Below are 22,437 nucleotides of genomic sequence, written 5' to 3' on the forward strand. Positions count from 1 at the left end.
GACAGCGTCCAAGGAGTCTGTCTTGCAACAGCACCATGAAGAAGCACTGTGATCAAACGTATGGGAAATACTACGTACTACCTGACCCCCTTATAAGAGGCCCAACACACAAGCTGGCGTGCCGAGGGTTCTGAGATGTCCTACAGCAAGACAGTCCAGTAACTGGGCTTTAACCCAGTGCCTGCCAAACCTATTTGATCAGAGCCTCATCCTACTTTCACATATACACTCCCTTTATTTTTCTTTATGAAAAATCCATTAACATCCTATGGAACTAGTGTTCCAAGGAATACATTTTGGGGAATGCTGGTGAAGGTCATCGAGCAAGGGAAACATTTACTGTGGAGGAGAACAGACCCTTGCAGGCAGCCTAGGGATACATGTGAGATGGGAGGGGCTACCAGGAAGGGGGAGATCATGGCCCAGAATGGGTGCCAGGAATCTCTCACCACTCCACAAACTGCCTTAGAACCACTTGAGTCTAGTGAGAAAGACAAGAGAGACACTTGTCCTGAGCCTCAGGTTTCCCGTCTGCAAACTGGGAATCAGCCCAGCTCTGCCTGGTGTCATCAGATGAAATCACGGGATTCTGAACTGTGGAAAGCAGACTCCTCCAGCACAGCCCTTGTATATGATGGATGTTCGAACCTACCTGACAGGAAGCTGCACGAATATAGGGGTTATGAAAAAAACAGGACAGCAGCAAGAGGCAGACACAAAACCTCAAGGCATGTCACTCCAGGGCCACGTATTTCAAGGGCAAACAACCCTAGGCCCACTGATAACTCCTGGAGAGATCAGACCATTACAACAGTGAGAATCCCCAATGCTCCCAGCTCCAGGAGTCTACGCGGGTCGGTGGAAAGGCAGGGGCCCAGAGCACACCAGATCCGGTTCTAAGCCAGCTCTGCCCCCTCTGGGCTATATTGCTGGCACGCAGCTGCACTCTGTCTTTCAGATGTGCAGGATTCTCCCGCATGGCGGTGAGGACGGATGACACTGCAGTCAAGCTGCCACACACAGTAGGCGCTCTATGCCTATTTCTCATTAAAGGCCGGGATTTGAGGGACATTTATAAAGATGCCTGTCAGCAAAGGCAAAGTGAAACCTTTTCGCTTCAGTCATGTTGCATGTTGGCAGCTGCCAGTGGGAGGGATGAGAAGATGGAGGTACTGGCCCAACAGGCAGAGGGCGAGCATGAGGTGGCTCTGGGCTATGTGGTCACGACTGCCTCTCAAGAAGCCAGTGGAGGGGACCAGGCCTTTGGCTGGGAGAGGTATAGGAAAGACCGCACCTCCCGAGGACATGTGGCCTGCCAGAGCTTGTGGCAAAGACCAAAACCGTGAAGGCTGCTGTCTACTTCGTGCAGACCAATTGCTTTCTGCACGCTGGCTCTAGGCTCTGGGCAAGAGGCTATGTGACTTGTCCCGGCCACACAGCTGGCCAGCCGAAGGACTGGATGTGAACTCTGAGCCCGAGTCCAGAGTACAAACTCTTCCTACTCTGTCATACTGCCTCTCGAGGTTGGGATCGTCTGTTCACATCCTCTCCTGCCTCTCGAGGTCCCCAAGGGTGGGACTGGCTCTAGCTCATCTCTGTATCCCCCGCACTCAGCACGTAAAAGAAATGTAGCAAGCACTGGCCAAACAAATTACTCACTTGAAAACACTTCCAAAAGCTACTGGATTTTAGAAGTCGGGGCGCTGCTGAGGTACTATGACATGGCAGAAAATTACAAGAACTAATTCCCTTCTGAGGAACATAGCATTAACAGGGTATACGAGAAATTCCAAATGCTTAGCTCTTTGTCTAGAAAATGTGAGCACCAAAGTCCTTCCACAGTGTAATCTATTAGGGTCTTCTGCTCCCACCTGAAGTGTAGAAAGCCCTACAGTGATACGGGTGAACAGCATAGACTTAGGGCATCATCCTGCCCAAGCCCTGATCTTGCAGGTGACAACACTTAGGCCAGAAAGAAGGGATCCAGGATCATGCAGTGGGCTTACTCTTGTTTCCTATAGAAAAGGTTGCCCTTGCAACAAAGAAAAATGCATTCAACATACACATCCTGAACACCTGTTGTATGTTGTATGCAGTGGGTGCAGCCAAGCATTAGAACAGAGTTTCAGACACGCAGTAAAGGACCCCAGGGGCTGAAAAGTTAGTTCTATGTAAGAGAGTCAAGAAAGGCTTCACTGTACAGGTGACTTGGATCACAAAGAACAAGTTAGAAGTTTTCCGGAAAGATGTGTCAGGGAAGGCTAAGCATTCTCCAAAACACATGCTGCCCCAGCTAAGTTTAGAGTTGCTGCTGGGGAGCCACCACCTAAACAAAGACTACATTTCCCAGCATCCTTCACACTCAGATGATGCCACATGACTAGTGGAGGCCAATGGAATGTGAGGAGGAACAGATGGAACAAGGGCAATTAAGAGGAAAGTAGTTAAGAATGGCTGTGCCTTCTCCACTGTCCCTTTCCCCTTTTTGCCAACCAGAAGAAAAGATGCTGAGGTCCGTGGGGATGGCAGGGCTGCAAGATGAAATGAGATGGGTCCCCAAATCACAGTGTGAAGTCACCTGCCAAGCAGAAGCAGCCGTTCCAGACTTCATGTGAGGTTAAGTCTACCATGTTTGAGTTTGTTACAGCAACAAGCATCACCAACTACTACAGCAGGGAAGGGAAGACAGGTGTTCTGGGCAGAGTGAACAAAGGCATGGTGGTGTGACAAAGTGTGGCCTGTTTCAGGGAATGGGGAAAGAGCTGACGGTGGCCGGAGCACTGGCTGTGTGAGGGCAGTACTGGAATTCAGAAAGCTCACGATGGTGACCACAGGAGGGAGGATCATGTACAGGGATTGTTTCCAGGGGCCCTGGTGTTGCTGGCGCTGCTCTCAAAGGAAGAGTGGAAGTTGTGAATGGTTTCCTGTAAAATCTGTCTCTCGCGTCCCTGTAGAGGAAATTGAAAACAGACACAAAGTCTTGTTAAATCTTTGAACTATTAGTTCAATTGACATGGTGTTGTTAATCCTCAACTAATACTTTAGAAACCTATGGGTGTCATGGGGAAATAAATTATCTGATTAAGAGAGTACTGAGTTTAATAAAAACACACTGAGTCAGAATGTCCCCTAGCACCCATAATCACAACACACAAGGCTAGAGAGGGCCCTCGAGACACAGGGGTCCAATCCCCCAGGCAAGGACAGGATGCAGAGCCCAGGAGCTGGACTGACTTGTCCTGGGTCACATGGCCTGCAAGGGAAGTTTCCTCCCCTGATTCACTGGGTGTCTTTCTAGCCCTCAGAGTTCCAGGGGATTGAGTGGGAGCTGAACTTCTTTCTGCTACAGAGAGTTTCAACTGCCTCACTCCCCCCTGCCCAAAAGCTGTCAGATTCCTCTCCACAGTGATTCACTTCTCACTCTATCCATGCAACATTCCCCCACATCCCCACCCCTTAACACACATGTTTTGAGATGTGAAAAAGGGAGGATGTAGAGGTTTCTTTGAGCCCAGAGAACATCTTCACCAAATACCTGGCTGAGAGGCAGTGATACATAGAAGTTAAGAGCAGGGACTGGAACCAAACAGCCTGGGTTCAAATCCCATTCCTCCCATTTACTAGCTGGGTGACCCTGAAAAAGACACTTAATCTCTCTGGGCCTTAGTTTCCTTATCTGTAAAATGGGATAGCAATGGTACTCAAATGGTTGCTGGTGACAGCGGACTCTGTGTGGGCAGCAGGAGACTGACAGGTCTTATTGTCAGAGAATAGCAGTGTGGACTCAGTGCATGTATGCATGCATGCACACACACGCGTGTGTACACACACACACACACACACATTTTTAAGTAGGCTTCATACCAGGTGGAGCTTGAACTCATGACCCTGGGATCAAGACCTGAGCTGAGATCAAGAGTTGGGTGTTTAACCAACTGAGCCACCCAGGTGCCCCCTAAACACACATTTTTTAAAAAGTTTTTTTAATGTTTATTTATTTTTGAGAGAGAGAGAGATAGAGCGCAAGTTGGGAGGGGCAGAGAGAGAAGGAGACACAGAATCTGAAGCAGGCTCCAGGCTCTGAGCTGATGCAGGGCTTGAACCCACAAACCGTGAGATCATGACCTGAGCTGAAATCGGACACTTTTTTTTTTTAATTTTTTTTTTTTTAATGTTTATTTATTTTTGAGACAGAGAGAGACAGAGCATGAACAGCGGAGAGTCAGAGAGAGAGGGAGACACAGAATCAGAAGCAGGCTCCAGGCTCCGAGCTGTCAGCAAAGAGCCTGATGCGGGGCTCGAACTCACAGACCGTGAGATCATGACCTGAGCCGAAGTCGGACGCTTAACCGACTGAGCCACCCAGGCACTCCTGAAATCGGACACTTAACCGGCTGAACCACCCAGGTGCCCCCCCAAACACACATTTTTAAAACCAACAAATGTGGTGATCAAAATGTAAAGGAAATTAAAAATGAATAATCTCTGGTAGACTGTTTTCTGCTAAGAGTACAAAGAAAAAAAAAAAGTCTACTGAATGAGCTCAACTTCAAACTTTTTCTTTTCGTGGACTCTCCAGACCCCAGAGCAAGAACCTCTACCACTGTTGAGGCCTTCCTGGACACCTGAGGGGGCAGTAAGACCTCCCAGCATGCCAATCCTTCCAAGTAAGTTAAATCACCTAGAAAAATGCCTCCCCCCAGCCCCAGGAGCCCAACAACACAAACCTGAAGGCAGCAGGGTAGAGGACAGAGCACCAGATGTGGCAGTCTGAGGACAGTTGAGTCCCCATTCTACCGCTCCCTAGTGGCGGCATCCCAGGCAGGGCCCCTTGCTGTCGGGTGTCCTATCTATAAAATGGGGACAGTAGGACATGTTGAGGCTGTGATGAGGCTCAACCCGAGATAATGAACGGGGTGACACTGTGCAAACTGCAGAGGGCTAAAAAATAAACAGGAGGGATGACAGCAATGTCATTATTAAACACTATCTTAGCCTTAATTGCCTGAGAAACGAGGTCAGGGAGAGACAGGGTTCCAGCACTCTGCCTCCTACTTAGGAGGGAGCCATAGATGATGAAAACCATAATTGTTCCCTGTATCCACTGCTGATTGAAGATGATGATAATAATTGCCCCTTAAAAACCCCTGAGCTTCAAAGGACCTGCCTGATAATTCTTAAAAGGGAAAAAGCGAATGGCCATTAAGAGTAGAAAAAAAGTGTTCAGTCTATCTAGTAGTTAAAGAAATACAAATTAAAACAAGGCATACTTTTTGGCCTCTCAAATTAATAAAAATTTAAAAACAAACTGATAGCACTCAATACTGGCAGGGATTCACTGATGCTGGAACCACACTGCCACAGCTGATGGGGATGTTCACTGGCTCTTTCTGGAAAGTAATTCAGGAAGAAGTGCCATATACCTTGATTTAGACTCTTTGACTCCAAAATTCCACTTTTAGACATCTATTCTGAGGAGATAATTAGAAAGCCTTATACACAAAGTTGCCCACTGCAGCACTCACTATTAATAGAAAGTTTGGATAGCTACATATCCAACAAGTAGGGATTCAAGATAAAGTAATTTTAGTATATCCATACAAATTTATCACATTAAAAAGATTTTTTAATGACATGGGTAACTGCATATATTTAATGTTAAACGAAGAAAGTAGGATGTAAAATTATAGACCCAAATTTATCTCAGCCACGGAGAGAAAAACATTTGGCACAATACACTGCAGTGATCGTCCCAAATGTGAAAAGCATTGGCCTCTGGGTGGCTGGATCGTGACTTCTTTAAAAAGTCTTTTCACCTTTTTGGCACTGTGCAAATTTAGCAAAATGAATGTGCACTGCTTTGATGATCACAAAAAAATGGCAATACAGAGAAGCAAGGCTTAAGACCAACCAAAGGTGAAATGCAGGTGAGATTTCTGATTGACCTTCTCCAACATATAAACCATTTCAAACTAATAAGCGGTCTCAAGTACATTATCACAACTTGAATACTGGAGGGGGAAGGTTCACCCAGATCTATGACTTGTAAGACTGAGGATCCATACTGCTTTGCTGATATTTTTATGGCCAAGTTAGGGTTTTTGGCTTATATTTGTTTAAAAAAAAACACCTGAAGCTAAAATGTTCAAACTATTTTTGATTGTGCAAGAAATACATTTTACATCACAACCTTGTTATGGGCAAATATATACAACTGAAACAAATTTACCCTCCTACCTGCAAAGAATGTTGATATTTTCTACTCTATTCTGTTTTTAAGCTGCTGGTGGGGTCCCTGAGTGGCTCAGTCGGTTAAATGTCCAACTTTGGCTCAGGTCATGATCTCATGGTCCGTGAATTCAAGCCCCACATCAGGCTCTGTGCTGAGAGCTCGGAGCCTAGAGCCTGCTTCAGATTCTGTGGCTCTTCTCTCTGCCCCTCCCTGACTTGCACCCTGTCTCTCTCAAAAATAAACAAACATTAAAAAACAATAATAAAAATAAATAAAAAGCTGCTGGTAAACCGCTAGATTGAGTGCACAACCCTCGAGCCTGGCAAGCTGTGGACCACAGCCATTAAGACATTACAACACTAGCGGGCAAGGAAATCTGGGCCTCCGTTCTCTCATGGGTCCTCTCATGGGTTCTCGAATGTGTACAGAGCATCTGAGCCACTAGTGGGTACTCTCCTGGCTGAGGTTGGGTTGCAAAAGAAAAAGTATGAACACTGAAGGGAGAGTTGGTGCCCTACAGCAATCCAGAAAGAGGCAGGAGGCCCTGAAGTCAGAGTGAGGCAGGTCCAGCCCAGAACAGCTGAGGGCCAAGGCATCGGAAAGCCATCCAAAGGGCTCCAGAAAGCTCCTTTTGGCCTGCAGAGAAGCAGTACATAGCTCCAATGGGAACCCCCACGTAGTACAGAAGATAAACCTGTTTTGGTAATATTTAGTATTGCCCCAGTCATGTTTTTGTTCTATGGCACACTGTGATACATGGTGCTCACTTCCACAGGACTTTGTTTGGTGGCTCAGAACTTCGCTCTGCACCCGTTTCCATGCGGAATCACCTGACTTTGAGGGGGGGGCGCTGCCCGTGGGAAGAACGTGCCTGGGACAGAGCAGACCCTCAGTCTGGCAGGTTGGAAGCACCCAGGTCTCCTGGTTGGGAGCTGATCAGCTGGTGCCCCCAAATATCACTCTTATGGAAGGAATGTGTCCCCCCGCCCCCCAATTCATATGGTGAAACCCTACTCCCGGTGTGATGTACGAAGAGGTGGGGCCTTTGGGAGGTGACAGCGTTTAGATGAGGTCATGAGGGTGGGGCTCCCATGATGGCATCAGTGCCCCTATAAGAAGACAGCGCTGGCTTCCCTGTTCCCTGCCGTGTGAGGACACAATGAGAGGTTGGCAGTCTGCAATATGGAAGAGGACTCTCACAGATATCGACCATGCTGGCAGCCTCCATGCTGTGAGAAATAAATTCCTGTTGTTCACAAGCCACCCAGGACATGGTCCTTTGTCATGCAGCCCGAACCAAGACCACCACCACCAGCTGTCCTGCCTTTTGCTTCTCTAGACTGGGCTTTGTTTGGTACAGGATGCAGACTGTCACAGAAATAGAGTATGGGGGCAATGAATTTGAGAGAAAAAGAAAAAAGGTCCCAGTTTGTACGAATATTAAGAAAAATGTTCTCCTGTGGAGTGGACCTGAGCTCTTCCACTCTATGGCAGCAGTTAAGCTTCCAGAGATTTTCAAGCCAGTCCAGTCTGCCTTTTATCTGGGATCCCAGACCACAAAGGCCATGGCTGCCAAGGGCAGAGGGGAGGTTCTGGAAGCATTCGCAGCTACTATCTACCACGCCCTGGGCCGGGCTCCGGCGGCATCCAGCTCCTGGCCTGTCCCCCCACACCTTCCATGGTCCTCACTGGCCCTACATCTAGTACCTTACCTGTCTTTGCTTGACCGGCTTGGCTTGCCCCACCACCCTCCTCTCCTTGGCTCGCACATCTGGCCCCTGGAGGCCACAGCATGAAGGGTCCTGTAACCCCTGAGCCACATCCACATCACTCACCTACCTCCTCCCCAAAGCCCTTGCCCTTACTTGACTGGGTCCCCCTCAGCCACCCTGAGGGCCTTATCTGTCCCCTGCGGTCTCCCCTCACACCAGACTTCTTGCTCTCAGCTTCCACACATTTTTAGTTCTTGAGATGCACCACACACCCTCTCACCACAGGGTCTTTGCACATGTGTGTCCCTCCTCCTGGTCTGCACTCTTTTAGCCCTCTACCCCATGGTTCCCATCTTTCTTCAGATCCCAGCCCTCCTGCCACTCCCTTGGGAATGTCTTCCAGGACCTTGCCTTTCCAGCCCCCACTTGAAGTCCGGAGCTCTCCTTAATGAGCACTGAGTCAGGGCAGCAGAGTGGTCAGCACACAAACTCTGGGTTCCAGTTCTGGCTCTGCCACTTACCAATTATGTGATTTTAGGCAAGTTCCTTAACTGCTCTGTGCCTCAGTTCCTCCATCTATGAACCGGAACTGGCCTCAGTGGCTTCCGTGAAGTTAAATGTACGACTAGATGTGACAGGCTCAGAGCAGGGCTGGGCACAAAGTGTGCTCAGTGCTTAACACCCACAGAGTGCCTGGGACACGGCGGAGAGGCAAGGGTTATTTTTCAGGACGAATTAATGCTCCAAAGACTCTAGTGCTTGCTCCGGTTGATCGGTGCCCCATGAGCCACCCGGGTGTGCCCTTCCTACCAGCCCAGACTGGCCACCTCCTGCAGCCCCCATGCCAGCCTCACCCCCTCCCCTCCTCATCTACAGTGGAGCAGAAGCGGTGCTGGCTGGGGGCCAGGGCTCACCGTCCGTCTCTGAGCCTCAACTTCCCCGTCTTAAAGGGAGGCGGCCCAGGCCCACGTTACAGGTGAGCAGTGTTTGGGAACAGGCTACTAACAGCAGAAGAAGAACAGATAATAAAGACTAAAGGAAAACACAAGCGCTGGAAGCACTGCCAACCGAACCACTCCGAAGGACCCCCTCACAGCCTATGAACAGGCAAAATAATGACGACGACGGCAGCAATAAAAACCACCACCCCCGACCCCGGCAGGGAGGCCCGGAGCCACCCCCATGCAGCTCTGTGCTGGGGGAACACAGGAAGAAGACCGGGGTGCAGGTCCTGCCTCGCCTTCCTGCCCACCTCCCCACCTGGGCACATCTCCCTCCCTGGGGCTCTGCTCCCTCGCCAGCCAGCCAGCAGCCAGCCGGACAAGGGAAGTGTGAGGAAACGGCCTCCTCAGATTTACTGGGGAAATGTACGTGAAGTGTCTTGTGAATGATAAAGTGCTACATGAATATTTATTTGCTGTTGGTGCTCTAAGTCTGTTCAATATTTGCGTGCACACCCGGCAAAACACACAAAGAACCATGAGACCGGTCACGCTCTCTGACATAACCTCGTATTGTGGAACACAGCCTGAGGAACAAAACAACAGAAGAAAAAGGAGCAAGGCAGAGACATCCATTATGGTGCTATCTGTAATGGCAAAACCCCAGACACGGCATCACTGTCTTACAAGAAGGGGACCGTCAGGCAAAGCGTGAGAAAGCAACAGGTAAGCAAGTTGTACACACTGTTGGAGTGAGACAGAAAAGTCCATCCTGTGTTAGAGAAAAAAGCAAAGCTCAAGGGAGCTTGAATAGCCCAACAGCAACTGTCCTACTAAGGTGTGCAAAGTGAGTGGTGGTTTTTAATTGTTTTCACATGTATGCCTTTGGGGGGGTGGGGAGCATGGTTCATCTTTAGTTTAAAGCTGATGAGACAGAAATTTAACATTAGATAAAAATGCAGGATGCCAGCAACAACAGTGATTGACGGGTCTGTGTGTACCAGGGGCGCTGGCAACAGCCCCAGTGTCCCTGGCCATCTCAACAGATGAGGAAAGCAAGACTCAGAGAGGTGACGACTTCTACGTAATATGGCAAGTAAGGGGAGGAGTGGGTTCACACCCAGGTGGGCCTGACTCCAGGGCCCCTATTAAACAAGGGCTCCGTTTCCATTGTACACGGGAGGGCAACACCCAGCCATGTGGGTTGAAATTACCGCAGGGAATATTTTAGCTGAATCTATGGGAAGGGACAGGAAGAGGAACAGGGAGGTAGTGAGTGCTCGGTCATGAGAAGCATGCACAGGGGGCCATCCTCTGCCAGACGTTCTAGAGGAGATGAAATCAGACCAGAAACATCCTTGGGAACACTGAGGGCCTGGGATCCTAGGTAGTGAAGCTCTCCACTGGAAAAAAAGATTGAGAACAATACCTTGCCTGCATTCAGTTCAGAAATTGCTGCCAAAATCTGCTGCCTGGACCCATCTGTCTTAATACCCAGCTCCTTCAAGTCGCCGTCGGTAAGCGTGAGGAATGCTTCCATATCCACCTGGAAAGAGAGAAGGGGGATTTGCTACCATCTGCTTGACGCCACACCTCTTTTTTCCAACCACAACAGAAATATCTTGATTATGGACTATTAGTGTTTATTAGTAGTGAGTTAATTATGATTTACTACTTCCAATTCCTGACTTTATGATGAAAGTTTAGTTGAAAGTATTATGAAGGACTAACTCTCCTCAGCTCTAGGGCTGGGAATTTTAGGACAGGTGCATTTTGGAAAGACCGTGACCATTTAACAAGGAAGGAGAGTTCTGAGACAGTGACGTGGGTGGCCAGAGCGGTGCAAATCCAAATCCGCTGTTAGAAAGTTGGCTCCAATGTTGCTGCACTTCTGATGATATTGGGAGCTGCACAGAAAAGGTGCACACATGGCGCTACTCACCACGTTTCCCCCCAGAAGACAAGGGAGGTGCAGACTGTGGAAAGACAGAGAAAATAAACAAGCAGAAGCGATAAAGGGAAGAAGGGCCATGGAGAACTGAAGCGGAGGAGGGCTCAGAACAAGGGCCACTCAAAGCCATATGACCCTTGGCTTCTAATGGTGAAATCCTAAAATTCCTGCTTGGGCCTCAGCTCCAGGCGAAAAATTAATGGGCCTCCCTGCTATACAATGGATATGTTGCAGTCTGTCCTTCTAAGGTCAGATGTGGCTTGGAAGAAGCAAGCACACCCACCCTCACACACACAGGGTGGAGGACAGCCCTACACACCCCAGATCTGTCCTGGAGTCTCACTGTCAGGTGGGGATGGGGAAGACACAGACCAAGTCGTGTACACCTTGCAACGTAAGGTGAGTATACTACCATTCCCCATTTGGGGGCAGGGAAACTGAGGCATGGAGAGATTCAGTTCCCAAAGTCACGTGATGAGTCCGTGAAAGCCCAGATTTGAACCCAGGCAGTGGGCCCCAAGAGTCCTTGCTCTTCTCCACGGGCTCATGTCACCCTATGATGCTGCAGCCGCCGTCCCAGTGTTCCCTCCCGGGATTCCCAAGGGCAGCGGCCTCCTTGTTAATAGCACTTGATGCTCCCTAAGAATGAACAGATTCTGTCATCTGTACAGGCTCTCCAGTATCAGACCCCAAAATGGCAGTCATCTGGGAGAGGTGGAAGGGCTCTGGCCGCCCCAGTCTCATCTCCAGCCCGTGCCAGGGCGAGGAGGCACACACGGACAAACAGAGCTTCAAGTCCCACCTGCTGCCTGGGGGCCCCGGGCAGGTACCTCACCTCCGTTTCCCACCTGAAACATACGAATTCTCTCACCATCTCACTTACAGGTGGTTGTAGGTTCTACAGGGAGTTTACGCAAAGCTTTGCAAACTACATTTATAAATTACAAAGATACTATAGTTTTATGTTATATTATACTGGTGCCATTTAAAGTAAAATTTCCTGGGTGGCTCAGCTGGTTAAGCATCGACTTCAGCTCAGGTCATGATCTCACGGCTTGTGAGTTCAAGCCCTGTATCAGGCTCTGTTCTGACAGCTCAGAGCCTGAAAACTGTTTCGGATTGTGTCCCCCTCTCTTTCTTCTCCCGCACTTGTGCTCTGTCTCTCTCTCTCTCTGTCTCTCAAAAATAAACAAACGTTAAAACAAATTAAAAAAAAAAAAAACTTCTGTAACTTTTTGAAAATCCTTATTCCTTCACTTTATTTTTTTTAATGTTTACTTATTTTTGAGAGAGAGAGAGAGAGAGAGAGAGAGAGAGAGAGAGAATGAGTGGGGGAGGGGAAGAAAGATAGGGAGACACAGAATCCAAAGCAGGCTCCAGGCTCTGAGCTATCAGCATAGAGCCCATCACGGGGCTCGAACTCCCAAACCTTGAGATCATGACCTGAGCTGAAGTCAGCCACTTAACTGACGGAGCCACCCAGGTGCCAGCCCCCACCCCCGCCACGTTAGCCATTCACTTTAAAAGCAGGCTTTGTTTTATGTTCCCCCTTAGATACTGAACAAGATTTTTAAAATTTTTCTTCAAGACATTTGATGTATGTAGAAATAACACAATTTTTTTTCTGAGAAATTTCTCCTATCTTTCCTTCTCTATTTTAACCATCATTTTACTTTCCCGGATAAAAAAAAAAAAAAAAACCCTGAACCAGGTGCGAGCTGGTGGAGAAGGGTCTGCTCCCTTACGAGCCCCAAGCTCTCTGAGGTACAGGCATTATCCGTTTCCCTGTGTCTCTCTGGGACATGACAGCTCACACGGGACGGAGGGCCTCACAGGACAGATGGCGTGGTTCTGACAGAAACTGCCTGCCCCTGGCAGTGCCAGACACGCCCCTCTCCCCACACACCCACCCCCAGCCTGTCCCCACAGCCAGCTCCTCAGCACCTCTCTGCCCTCTTGCCCGGGGCCTCCCCATCCCGGCCTTCTAACTGGAGTCTCCCTCCCTGTGAGTCTGCCCCTAACTCCCCTACCGACCCTGGGCCGCCATCCACACCACAGGCCAGAGATCTTGCTGGCCCTCGTCTGCCTCCAGACTGTGGTTCAGAGGGTCACGTCCATGCTGGCCAGGCCCTCTCTGCTCCAGAGGTGCCAGCGTCAGTCAGGCCCTGGCCAGGCCAAAGTGCTGCTGGTTCTCTGCACATGTCTGCTCCCTTTTCCCAGGTGCCCTTCTAGCCCCACTCCCCTCCCTCAAAGCGCAGTTTATGCTCAGCTGAGGTCTCCTCTGGCCCTCACTCTATAGGCCCCTTCCTTGGGCTCCCAGAATGCTCTGAGTGTTTCTCCCTATCCCAGGGTCAGGCGCTGGCAGAGGGACTGGTAGGGGACAGCGACCTGAGTAGCATCTGCTGACTGAATGACCACATCGATCAATATTCTACTGCATCCCCATCTGCACTGATCTTCTCAGTCTCTGACCTCTGTCAACCCTGGGGGTTGCCAAATCCTCACAGCTCATTTTAGGTGGAGAAGCCAGAGACTGAATTCTCCTCATGTGAATACTTCTGAAGGGTTAGCAGGATGCGGCAGAAACATCTGTGTCCTTTCAATATTCATGCCCTACTTTTTTTTTTAGTAATAGAATCCTAGTTGTCAGCTAGGCACATTTCCATGAAGCTAAAGTACTGTATTTCTGAGTTTCCCTTGCATATGAGTATGTCAATTGACAAACTTCTGGCTAATGAGATACAAGAAGGTTTATGGTACTTTGAGGAAGTCTCTCTAAAAAAGGAGAGCATGTGTCTTTTTGCTTCCATCTCCTTGCATCCTGGTGCCTAGAATGTGGATGTAATGGCCGGAGCTCTAGCAACCATACTGGACTTTGAGGATGAGGGCCACACACCCTAGTGATGGTGGAGCAGGGAAGCTAGAAGGAGCTTAGATGACTCACTTCAAAACTTTCTGTGGGGGAAAAAAAACCTTCCATTTTGTTTAAGATACTATTATTTGGGGATTTTCCAATATATGCAGCCAAATCCATCCTAATATAAGTAGAGAGATGAAAATTACTAGTCTGTCTTCAGTTTCAAAATCACAAGATGAGAAAATGTATTAACTTCATTCCTCTTCCAAATTCTCAACACGGACTAAAAGCATATAATAATAGGGAGAAATTTTTACCAGCCTTGGAAGTGAGGGAAAATTTCTATCTGTATGCCAGGTTCTTCAAGGAATTTCTTAAGGGACTAACAAGTGCCCTGCAACTGTGGGGATGGGTGAGGAGGTGAGGGCAGGGGCAATCAAGGGTGTTAAAACCTGAGTCCCATCAAAGCCTTCGAGGGAGCATGGGGTCTCCGGGTGGATAGACAGCAAATCTCACACAGTGCTACCTAGCTCGTATGTTGTCCAGAGAGGGGCTAAGCACAGGGGCGGGGGGACTGCTGAGCTGGCTCCTAACAAGGGCACTGGCTCAGCTAGCCTCACAGTACCTCACACACACAGAAACCCTCTGGCCACTGGCTCCCAGCACCCCTTCCAACAGTGCAGTCTCAGGACTCTGCACATTCCCAACCCCAGAGACCGTGGAGACTTTCAGGTGGGTGGGTTAAGACCACAGCAAATCTGCATGGTCCGCTTTCCGCCTTCCCTTTAAAACTCTGAAAGCCTCCCATTTCATCTGGAACATACCTCAGTTCCCTACAAGGGACAACTGCAAGAACCGGAGGATGGTGAGTGACAGGTATGCCCCAGACATGCCAGCTCCAAAACTGGGAGGAAGCCAAGAACTCAGAACTACCGTTGCCTTGTGAAACAGACATGGCCCCGGAGACGTGTTCTCTGTATACTCCAGGAGGGTATGGAACGGATGAAACAAAAGCAGGCAGCCATCAGCACACAGGAAAGACTTCTTGGCGATGAGAAAAAGTCACTACTGAAGTTTAAAATGCCAAAGTCGCAGGGAGGACACACTGGATATGGCAGAAAAGCACATGGAGGAAGGAAGCCACTGCACTCTGTCTGCTTCTTAAAACCAAGTACAAACTCCTCAATAGCATCACAAGCCTGTCAGGGACACTGAGTGGTTGTTGTGATTGCTACTGTAATTATGACAGCTGTCATGTACTCAACCAGGCAGAATATTCTAAACCAATGGTGATACCCTGGTGGCTAGTGGGCCTGCAGAGGAGTTTTATTTGGCCAAAACATAAGTTGTTTTTTTTTAAACAACTTATTGGGATATAATTCACTTATTGTACAATCCACCCATTTAAAGTATACAACCCACAGGGAATATAGTCAATGCTACTGTACTAGCGATGTGATGGGACAGATGGTAGCTACCCTGGTGGTGAACACAGCATAAAATATAAACTTGTCAAACACTACGTTGTACACCTAGAACTAATGTAACATTGGGTGTCAACTATGTGCAAATCACAAAATTTTTTAATTAAGAAAATGAAGTGTATGATCCAATGATTTTTAATATATTCAGAGCTGTGCAACCATCCCCACACTCAATTTTAGAACATTTTCATCACCTGCAAAGAGAAACCCACCCCCAGATAAGCAGTCACTCCCCCCACCCCGTTCTGTGCTCCCCCCACTCCCTGGCAACCACTAATTACTCTCTGTCTCTACAGAGTTGCCTATTCTGGACACTTCTTATAAATGGAATCATACCATATGTGGCCTTTTGTGACTGGCTTCTCCTCGGCATCATGTGTTCGAGGTTCCTTCATTTTGTAGCATGTCAGTGCCTCCTTCCTTTTTATGGCCGAATTATATTCCATTGTATAGCACTAACAAATCTGGCCATTCACCAGCTGATGGACATCTGAGTTGTTTGCCACTTGGTGGCTATGAGGAATACCGTGGCTGTGAGCATTCGTGTGCGAGTCTTTGTGTGGACATATGTTTTCAGTTCTCTTGGGCATATACCCAGGAGTGGGATTGCTGGGTCACATGGTAATTCTATGTTTAACATTTTGAGAAACGGCCAAACTGCAGAACAGTATTTTTTTTTTTGTAAAAAAAAATGTGATTGTGAGTGCTTTTAAGCACTCAGATTAACACAGAGCCTACGTGCAGACACTTAGCATAGATTCATTAGGATTTGCTTATGACCCTCTTTAAACCTGAAAGCCGGTCAATCACCTTCGACAGAAGCGCGTGCAGGACAGACACGAACTTCACTAGCGATAGCGGTGCTCGAGACCACAAAATTCTGTTCCAACAGAACAAGCCATAAGGTCCCGGGATCTCACTGCGGTGAACTGCACTAAGTGTGCTGAACACAAATCCCGCCTGCCGTCTCAGGGAGAGAGATCAATTAGGCTTGCAGGATGAACACCCACATGTGTGAGACCATTTTCTTTTATGGTAAGATTTAGATGGACATTCAAAAATAACATCCTTACCTCTTGCTCCTCAAAAATGGGCTGATACTTCTCAAGTGATAATTTCTTAAGGATTCCAGTCAGTTCATCTTCAAGAGGGAAAGATGTGAAAAGATATTTTAGAATTTGGCAAAAGGCGTCAGAACAGTGGTCTTCAAACTTTCATAAAACAGTGGCAATCCTATTTCAAATGAAATGTCACAAGAAACTCTAACACAGAAAGCAGATCTAAGCTGCACTCGTGTGAATGCGGCAGGGGGTGGGTCCGAGCCATACTTCCCCTCAGGGCAGGCCCTTGGCGTCTCCCCAGACTCCAAACATGGGGGTGTGTGTGGCCAGGCTGACCCTCCAATGGTTGCAACCCCCAAGTTCTCGGAGTTCTAGCTGCTAGGACTAAAACTCCACTTTCTGTCCAAGAATGGTTTTTAATTATGATTTCTTGACTGCTGGTAGCTGCACCTGCAGCAAATGCTAATGCCAGCAAGTTGTCAGCGAGGCGGAGAACAAACTTAAGAGAACAAGCAGGTGGCTTCAGACCAGAACTGGAGTTTGGCTCAGTGTGAGGAGGCTGTGGGCTTCCTGAAGGAAGGACAGACACATCTGAGTGGAACAGCAGAGCCGGAGGGGCACAGAGCAGGAGAAAACAGAAGATTTGGGATATCATAATTTCAGAACAGGGAGGGTGAAGAAAGAAGACTAGCATCTGGGTGGGGGTGGGAGGTAGTTTGAAAAAATATTCATTCACACATTCAACAGAGATTTACCAGTTCAGACATTAGGGACTCAATAAAGACCAAAACAGATAAGCAGGCTGCCAGGCCAAAGGCACTGAGGAAGGATGGAAGGGGGCAGGGGAAGATGACAGGGAATGGGAGAACATTATTTATTATAGAGAGTGGTAAGGGAAGGTCTCCTTTATATAAGGTAACATTTGAGCAGTAAATGGAGTGAACTGTGTAATACCAAGGGAAAGATCACCAGGCAGAAGGAACAGCAAATACAAAGGTCTTGGGGCAGTGGGTGCAATTCACAGAAGAGGGACTGGAGATTAGGAGGTCTGAGTTCCTTTTTTTTTTGTAACATTTGTTTTTGATAGACAGAGAGACAGAGCACAAGTGGGGGAGGGGGCAGAGAGAGAGGGAGACACAGAATCCGAAGCAGGCTCCAGGCTCCGAGCTGTCAGCGCAGAGCCCAATGCGGGGCTCGAACCCACAAACCACGAGATCATGACCTGAGCCGAAGTCGGACGTTCAACAGACTGAGCCACCCAGGCGCCCCTGAGTTCCTTTTTTAATTCGTTCATTCAAGAGTGGATACCAACATGCCTACTACATGCTGGGAGTACAAGGATGGAAAGGTCCAAGCTGTAAAGGAGCTCAGCGTGGCTGGGAAGATAAAATGATGAGGGTGACAGCTGTTGCACCATCAGTCACCTTGTACATAGGTAACCCATTTGCTCTTTACAATGACCATTAACGATCCTATCAGTGTCTCCATTTACAGATGAAGAAGCAAGGCAGAAAAGCGTGGCTGCCATATCTTGAGATCATGCCGCCAGTCCACGGCAGAGCAGGAATTCACACCAGTGGTCCAGCTACCAGGCCTGAAGCTACACACCGCCATCTCTCTCCTTGGTGACAAGCGCTGTGATGAGGGGCATCGACAAGGGGGTCTGGGGACAGAGAGGACAGCTGACCCACTTGAAGGACCGGAAAAGGCTTCACGGAAAAGTACTACTGCGCTAGGCTGTACGAGATGAATCGAGTCCCAGGCCACACTGAACCCACTGTTGCTCCGTGGCACCAAACCTTTGCTCGGGCTGTTCCCACCACACGCAATCTTCCTCCGTAGTGGAGGGCCGGGAAATGGTTAGCAACCAGCTCTCTGAAGGAAAACGTACGTAGGGAGGTAGGTACGTAAGCTTACTGTAGATTTTACTGATATAAAGGACGTATAGCACACAATTTACGTATAATAATAAACTACACAATACTGTTTCTTATAGATCCCATGCAGCCAATGCTTGCGTTGCATTTGAGGCACCTCACTGAACGCTTTCACTGATTTTTCCCTTCCTCTTGAGTCCACAGCCAATGACTATAGTTCCAACAGGGATGCCACTGGGGAGTTCCGCGGATAGGAACACGTAAGAGGAAATGAAACAATGGAGACGCATATTGGAATTTCACGTGAGCAACTGTGCTGAATGAGATAATGGTTTTAAAATCCTGGAAGAACACTGTTGCAATTTTTTTGTGCTAGTCACAATATGACAGACACACTTTTAACCTTCGTCTGCAATATGGGCATTTTCTCCATCACTGTCCAGATTACATCTAGATGGTCTATGAGATAGTAAACCGACCCCTGATTGGTGGCATTTGCTGTCACGGAGTCAATACCCTGCTTCTGGCTGATTTTAGGCTAACAACACAACTAATGTTCCTGAAAGTGGAATGGAGAAGGGACGTGTGTAGTAGCACATCATGACATAGTATTCCTACGGCATAAACAGCACAAGTATTAGCAAAATGTACTAATAAATTAATAACATTTTAAGTACCCCATACCTTTATATTTAACATAATTTAATTATATAAGTTCATATAATTTGACTTTTTCTTTCTTTTCTTTGGCTTCTTTATGTATTTGTTGTTGTTGTTGTTGTTGTTGTAATTTGACTCATAATGGCTGTGTTTCATCACTAGTTTATACATCTCCTGTAGATTCAACGATGGACTCTGGCCCACCGGCCCGGCCTGAGTGCCTGCTCTTCAGTGAAGCCTGTGCCATGGCACTCCATGCCTGGCTGATAACACAGATTTGACCCCATTTATTTACTTAAATGTATTGTGCTGAATGCAGCTGAATCCCCAGCCTGACTGTGAGCTAACCCAGCACAGATTAAGGCACCCGGGACACAGGCTTCACCACTCTCCATAGAGGGGGCCGGAGGGGCCGCAGGAGGAAAGACAGGGCAGGGCAAAGGCTTGCGTGTGGTCCTCAACTGGGGCCAAGTGTTTCCCAGAAGAATGTCATAAAAAGTAGCTGTCTGGGGATGGACTGCAGGTCTGTCCTTTGATAGTCTCATGCCCACAGGACAAAGGTCTTGCTGCCTCCAGACCCAGAAACTCTGGAGGGGAAAACTAGGCTTTCTACACCAGAGAAATTAAAAAGAAATTGCGGTCAGGTCCTCTTCTGTTTTTATCCCAACCAGGGCTTGCAAACCTTTTTAAATAATGAGAGAGAGGGAAAAGAGTGGGCATGGACAGTGCACACAGACCGCCACGGTCTCAACTCTTTTTTGGAAAAAGTGGGGGTTACAAATACCTAACTGAACTTCTAAGAGTTGGATTCCTAGAAGCCTCCAAGGTGGGAGAATTCATGACTGCACGTAGAAAACACGGTTAGGGAGGAACAGGGTTGCTAGTGAATCTCTGAAGCTTTTATACATGGTTGCACTAGATATCACAAAACAATAAAAGCAGCCCCCAAATAAAGAGGATGCCAATGGCAGCATGCATTTACCAACTCAGTCCAGACCACAGCCTGTGCGGCTGATTTCAACCTATCACCTGCTGGGCACTTATCACCTGCTGGGCACCTTCCTCCAGGCAGCTGCGGGGAGACACCTGCAGCTGTGTCTGGGAGGCCCTGGCACACCTGACATTTCTCTCCTCTCTGAACACTACTACTTGGCTTGCACCTGCCTGGGTCCCATCTCTCCCCATAACTCTGTTCCCCCTCTCCCCCCCGCCTCACTGCCAGGACCACCAGAGGGCAGTTCAAGGGACAGGATTCTTCATCTCCTTTTGTCTTTTATATCTTCCTATCTTTATCTGGGGCCTCCCAGCACTCCTCCACTCCATCTTCCTTTCTGCATCTTCCCCACGGGAGGGACCTGCACTTCACCCACACAGGTTCTAAAGTTCTCCTGGTTACAGAAGACAGCTACTGTTTCTGCTTGCCCACCATCCCTCCCCTCCTCCTTCTGGAAACAGCACTTTGATTTCCCTTTGAGGAGTCCCCTCTCTCCTGCTCCCAATCTACAAAGTGTCAGCAGGGCAGACCCTGAGCCCAGCTACAAAGGCAGACATGTGACCTGCGCCCAGTCAATCAGCACGTTCCACTGCCACAGACGCACAGTCAAGGATACACAAATGTCCCGTCATTATAAATAGAGACGAGGCAGGCCAATGACGTTTACCCCAGGATTTTGCTGGACCTACTAAGAAAGAAGCACTCTTTCTGCTGGCGTTGCTAAGTTAGCAGGAGAAGTAAGCAAGCCTGAAGTTCGTGGGGGACAACTTTGCCACCGCCTAGAGACAGCCTACCTGAGATATGGAGAGAAACACTCCCAAAGTACCTGGATCCACACACGCCTGAAGCACACCCTGGACACTTTCATTATATGAGCCAACAAATTATGTTTTTTGCTTTTGCTCAAACCAGTGTCAGTGGAGATTGCATTACTTGCAAATGACAGAATTCTGATCTGTACAAGGCTCAGGGAAAGGTACCTCACTGGTGTTGGAGAAGCATTTCTACAAGTGTATGTCTGTGTACGTAAACGAAACTCTACTAAGTTCAAAAACATTTTGAGGGAGCTTACCGGACGATTAGCAAAGTGAAGACAAAAATACAAGGTAGAATCGGGGAAGAATGGAGACAGGTGTTTTTGTTTGAAATTTTAAAAATGACCTAGGACCTAGGATGGCTATAGCAATGACAGCACCTGCCAGGTCACAGAGGCAAAGAGGAAAGGCTGGCGTTTTGGGACCTTGGGGGGCTCACCTTCATCTGTGATGGTGCCGCTGCTGGAGCCCCCACTGCTCTTGGACTGCCGATGGGGCGAGGAGGACACAGAGGACTCGGCCGCGTGCCCTTTGGGCGAAGGGGAGGGCGTGAGTGTGGGGGAGGTGCTTTTGGAGGTAGTGGAAGTTCCAGACAAAGGCCGTTTGCTCGTCTCCAGTTTCTGCTGAAAAGAGTAAGACAAGTACGTAAGCCATCGCCTGGAGGGTAGAAGTGATTAAAACAGACACCCGACAGGGAACATGGGTGATAGCTGACTCAGCAAGATATCTAAGCAGGACTATGAAATCTACTTAAAAAAAAAAAAAAAAAACATGCAAAGCAGAAACAGTATTATTGGAACAGGGACAGGAAAATCCTGCCCTGGAGCACAGAGGCAGGGGGTAGGATGGAAAAAGTGGCACTTGAGGAGCCAGGAAGTCAGGTACTAATCCTGCCCGTAGAGCTACCAGCACTGTGTCCTTGGCCAAGTCCCCTTACCTCTCAGTTAATGCAGCTCTAAATGGAAGTGTGGCTTATAAATGCACGAGGTCCCTTTCTGCTCCTGACGTTCCTTCATCTAAACCAGTCATTTCCAACTTCTCACCAAAGAACACATCATTTTTCCCCTTTGTGTGTGTGTCATTTAGTTAAAAAAAAAAAGCGCCTTTTTATTTTTAAATACTTTTAGACTTATAGAAGAGATGCAAAGATAGAACAGAGCATTCCTGTGTATCCGTCAGCCAGCTTCCCCTGACGTTAATATCTTATATAACCGTAGCACAATCATCAAAATTAAGAAGTTAACAGTGGCACAGTACTATTAGGTAAGCTATGGACTTTACTCAGGTTTCACTGGTTATTCCACTTAATGTCCTTGTTCCGGTCCAGGATTCCACACTGCATAGACTTGCCATGTCTCTTTGACCTCCTCTGTGACAACTCAGTCTTTCCTTCTTTCATGACCTTGACACTGTGGAAGAATTGAGGTGTTTGCAAAGCATCCCTCAGTTTGGGTTTGTCTTATATTTTCTCATAATTAGATCTGTTTATGGATTTTTGGATTAATGACCCCAGAGGTAATGAGCCATTCCTACCACATCATGCCCGGGGTCACACAGCATCCATTTCTTATTATTGATAACGTTAACCTTGATCACTTAGTTGAGGTGTTGTGTGTCGGGTTTCTGCATTGTGAAGTGATACCATTTCTCTTTATAATTAACAAATATTTGGGGTGGGGAGGAGATATTTTGAGCTAAATATCTTGTTGCTCCCACTAATTTTGGCATTCTTTGGTCGATCTTGTCTATAGCAATTACTATTGTGATGTTCTAGTGATAGGAGATCTATTTCCCCTAATCCTTTCACATTTATTTTCTGGAATTCTGGACGGAAGAGATACTACTTCCCCCAT

At 48.0% G+C, this 22,437-nt stretch overlaps 1 protein-coding gene across 1 annotated transcript in view; it reads right to left on the reverse strand.

Moving 5' to 3' along the window:
* Positions 1–2,104: 2,104 nt before the first annotated feature.
* The window catches only part of ANKS6 (ankyrin repeat and sterile alpha motif domain containing 6), a 45,847-nt gene continuing 25,514 nt past the window's right edge, over positions 2,105–22,437 (reverse strand). The window contains exons 12-15 of the mRNA XM_047099013.1: positions 21,024–21,204; positions 16,251–16,318; positions 10,315–10,431; positions 2,105–2,948 (exon numbers count right to left, since the gene is read on the reverse strand). Of these exons, the coding sequence (XP_046954969.1) occupies positions 2,844–2,948; positions 10,315–10,431; positions 16,251–16,318; positions 21,024–21,204 (471 nt within the window). The 3' untranslated portion in view covers positions 2,105–2,843. The remainder of the gene's footprint in view (positions 2,949–10,314; positions 10,432–16,250; positions 16,319–21,023; positions 21,205–22,437) is intronic.

Source organism: Lynx rufus, unplaced genomic scaffold (genome assembly GCF_022079265.1).
Source record: "Lynx rufus isolate CCGP_SWC_20201006 ecotype Redwood Valley unplaced genomic scaffold, mLynRuf1.p SCAF_10, whole genome shotgun sequence".
NCBI classification, from domain to species: domain Eukaryota; kingdom Metazoa; phylum Chordata; class Mammalia; order Carnivora; family Felidae; genus Lynx; species Lynx rufus.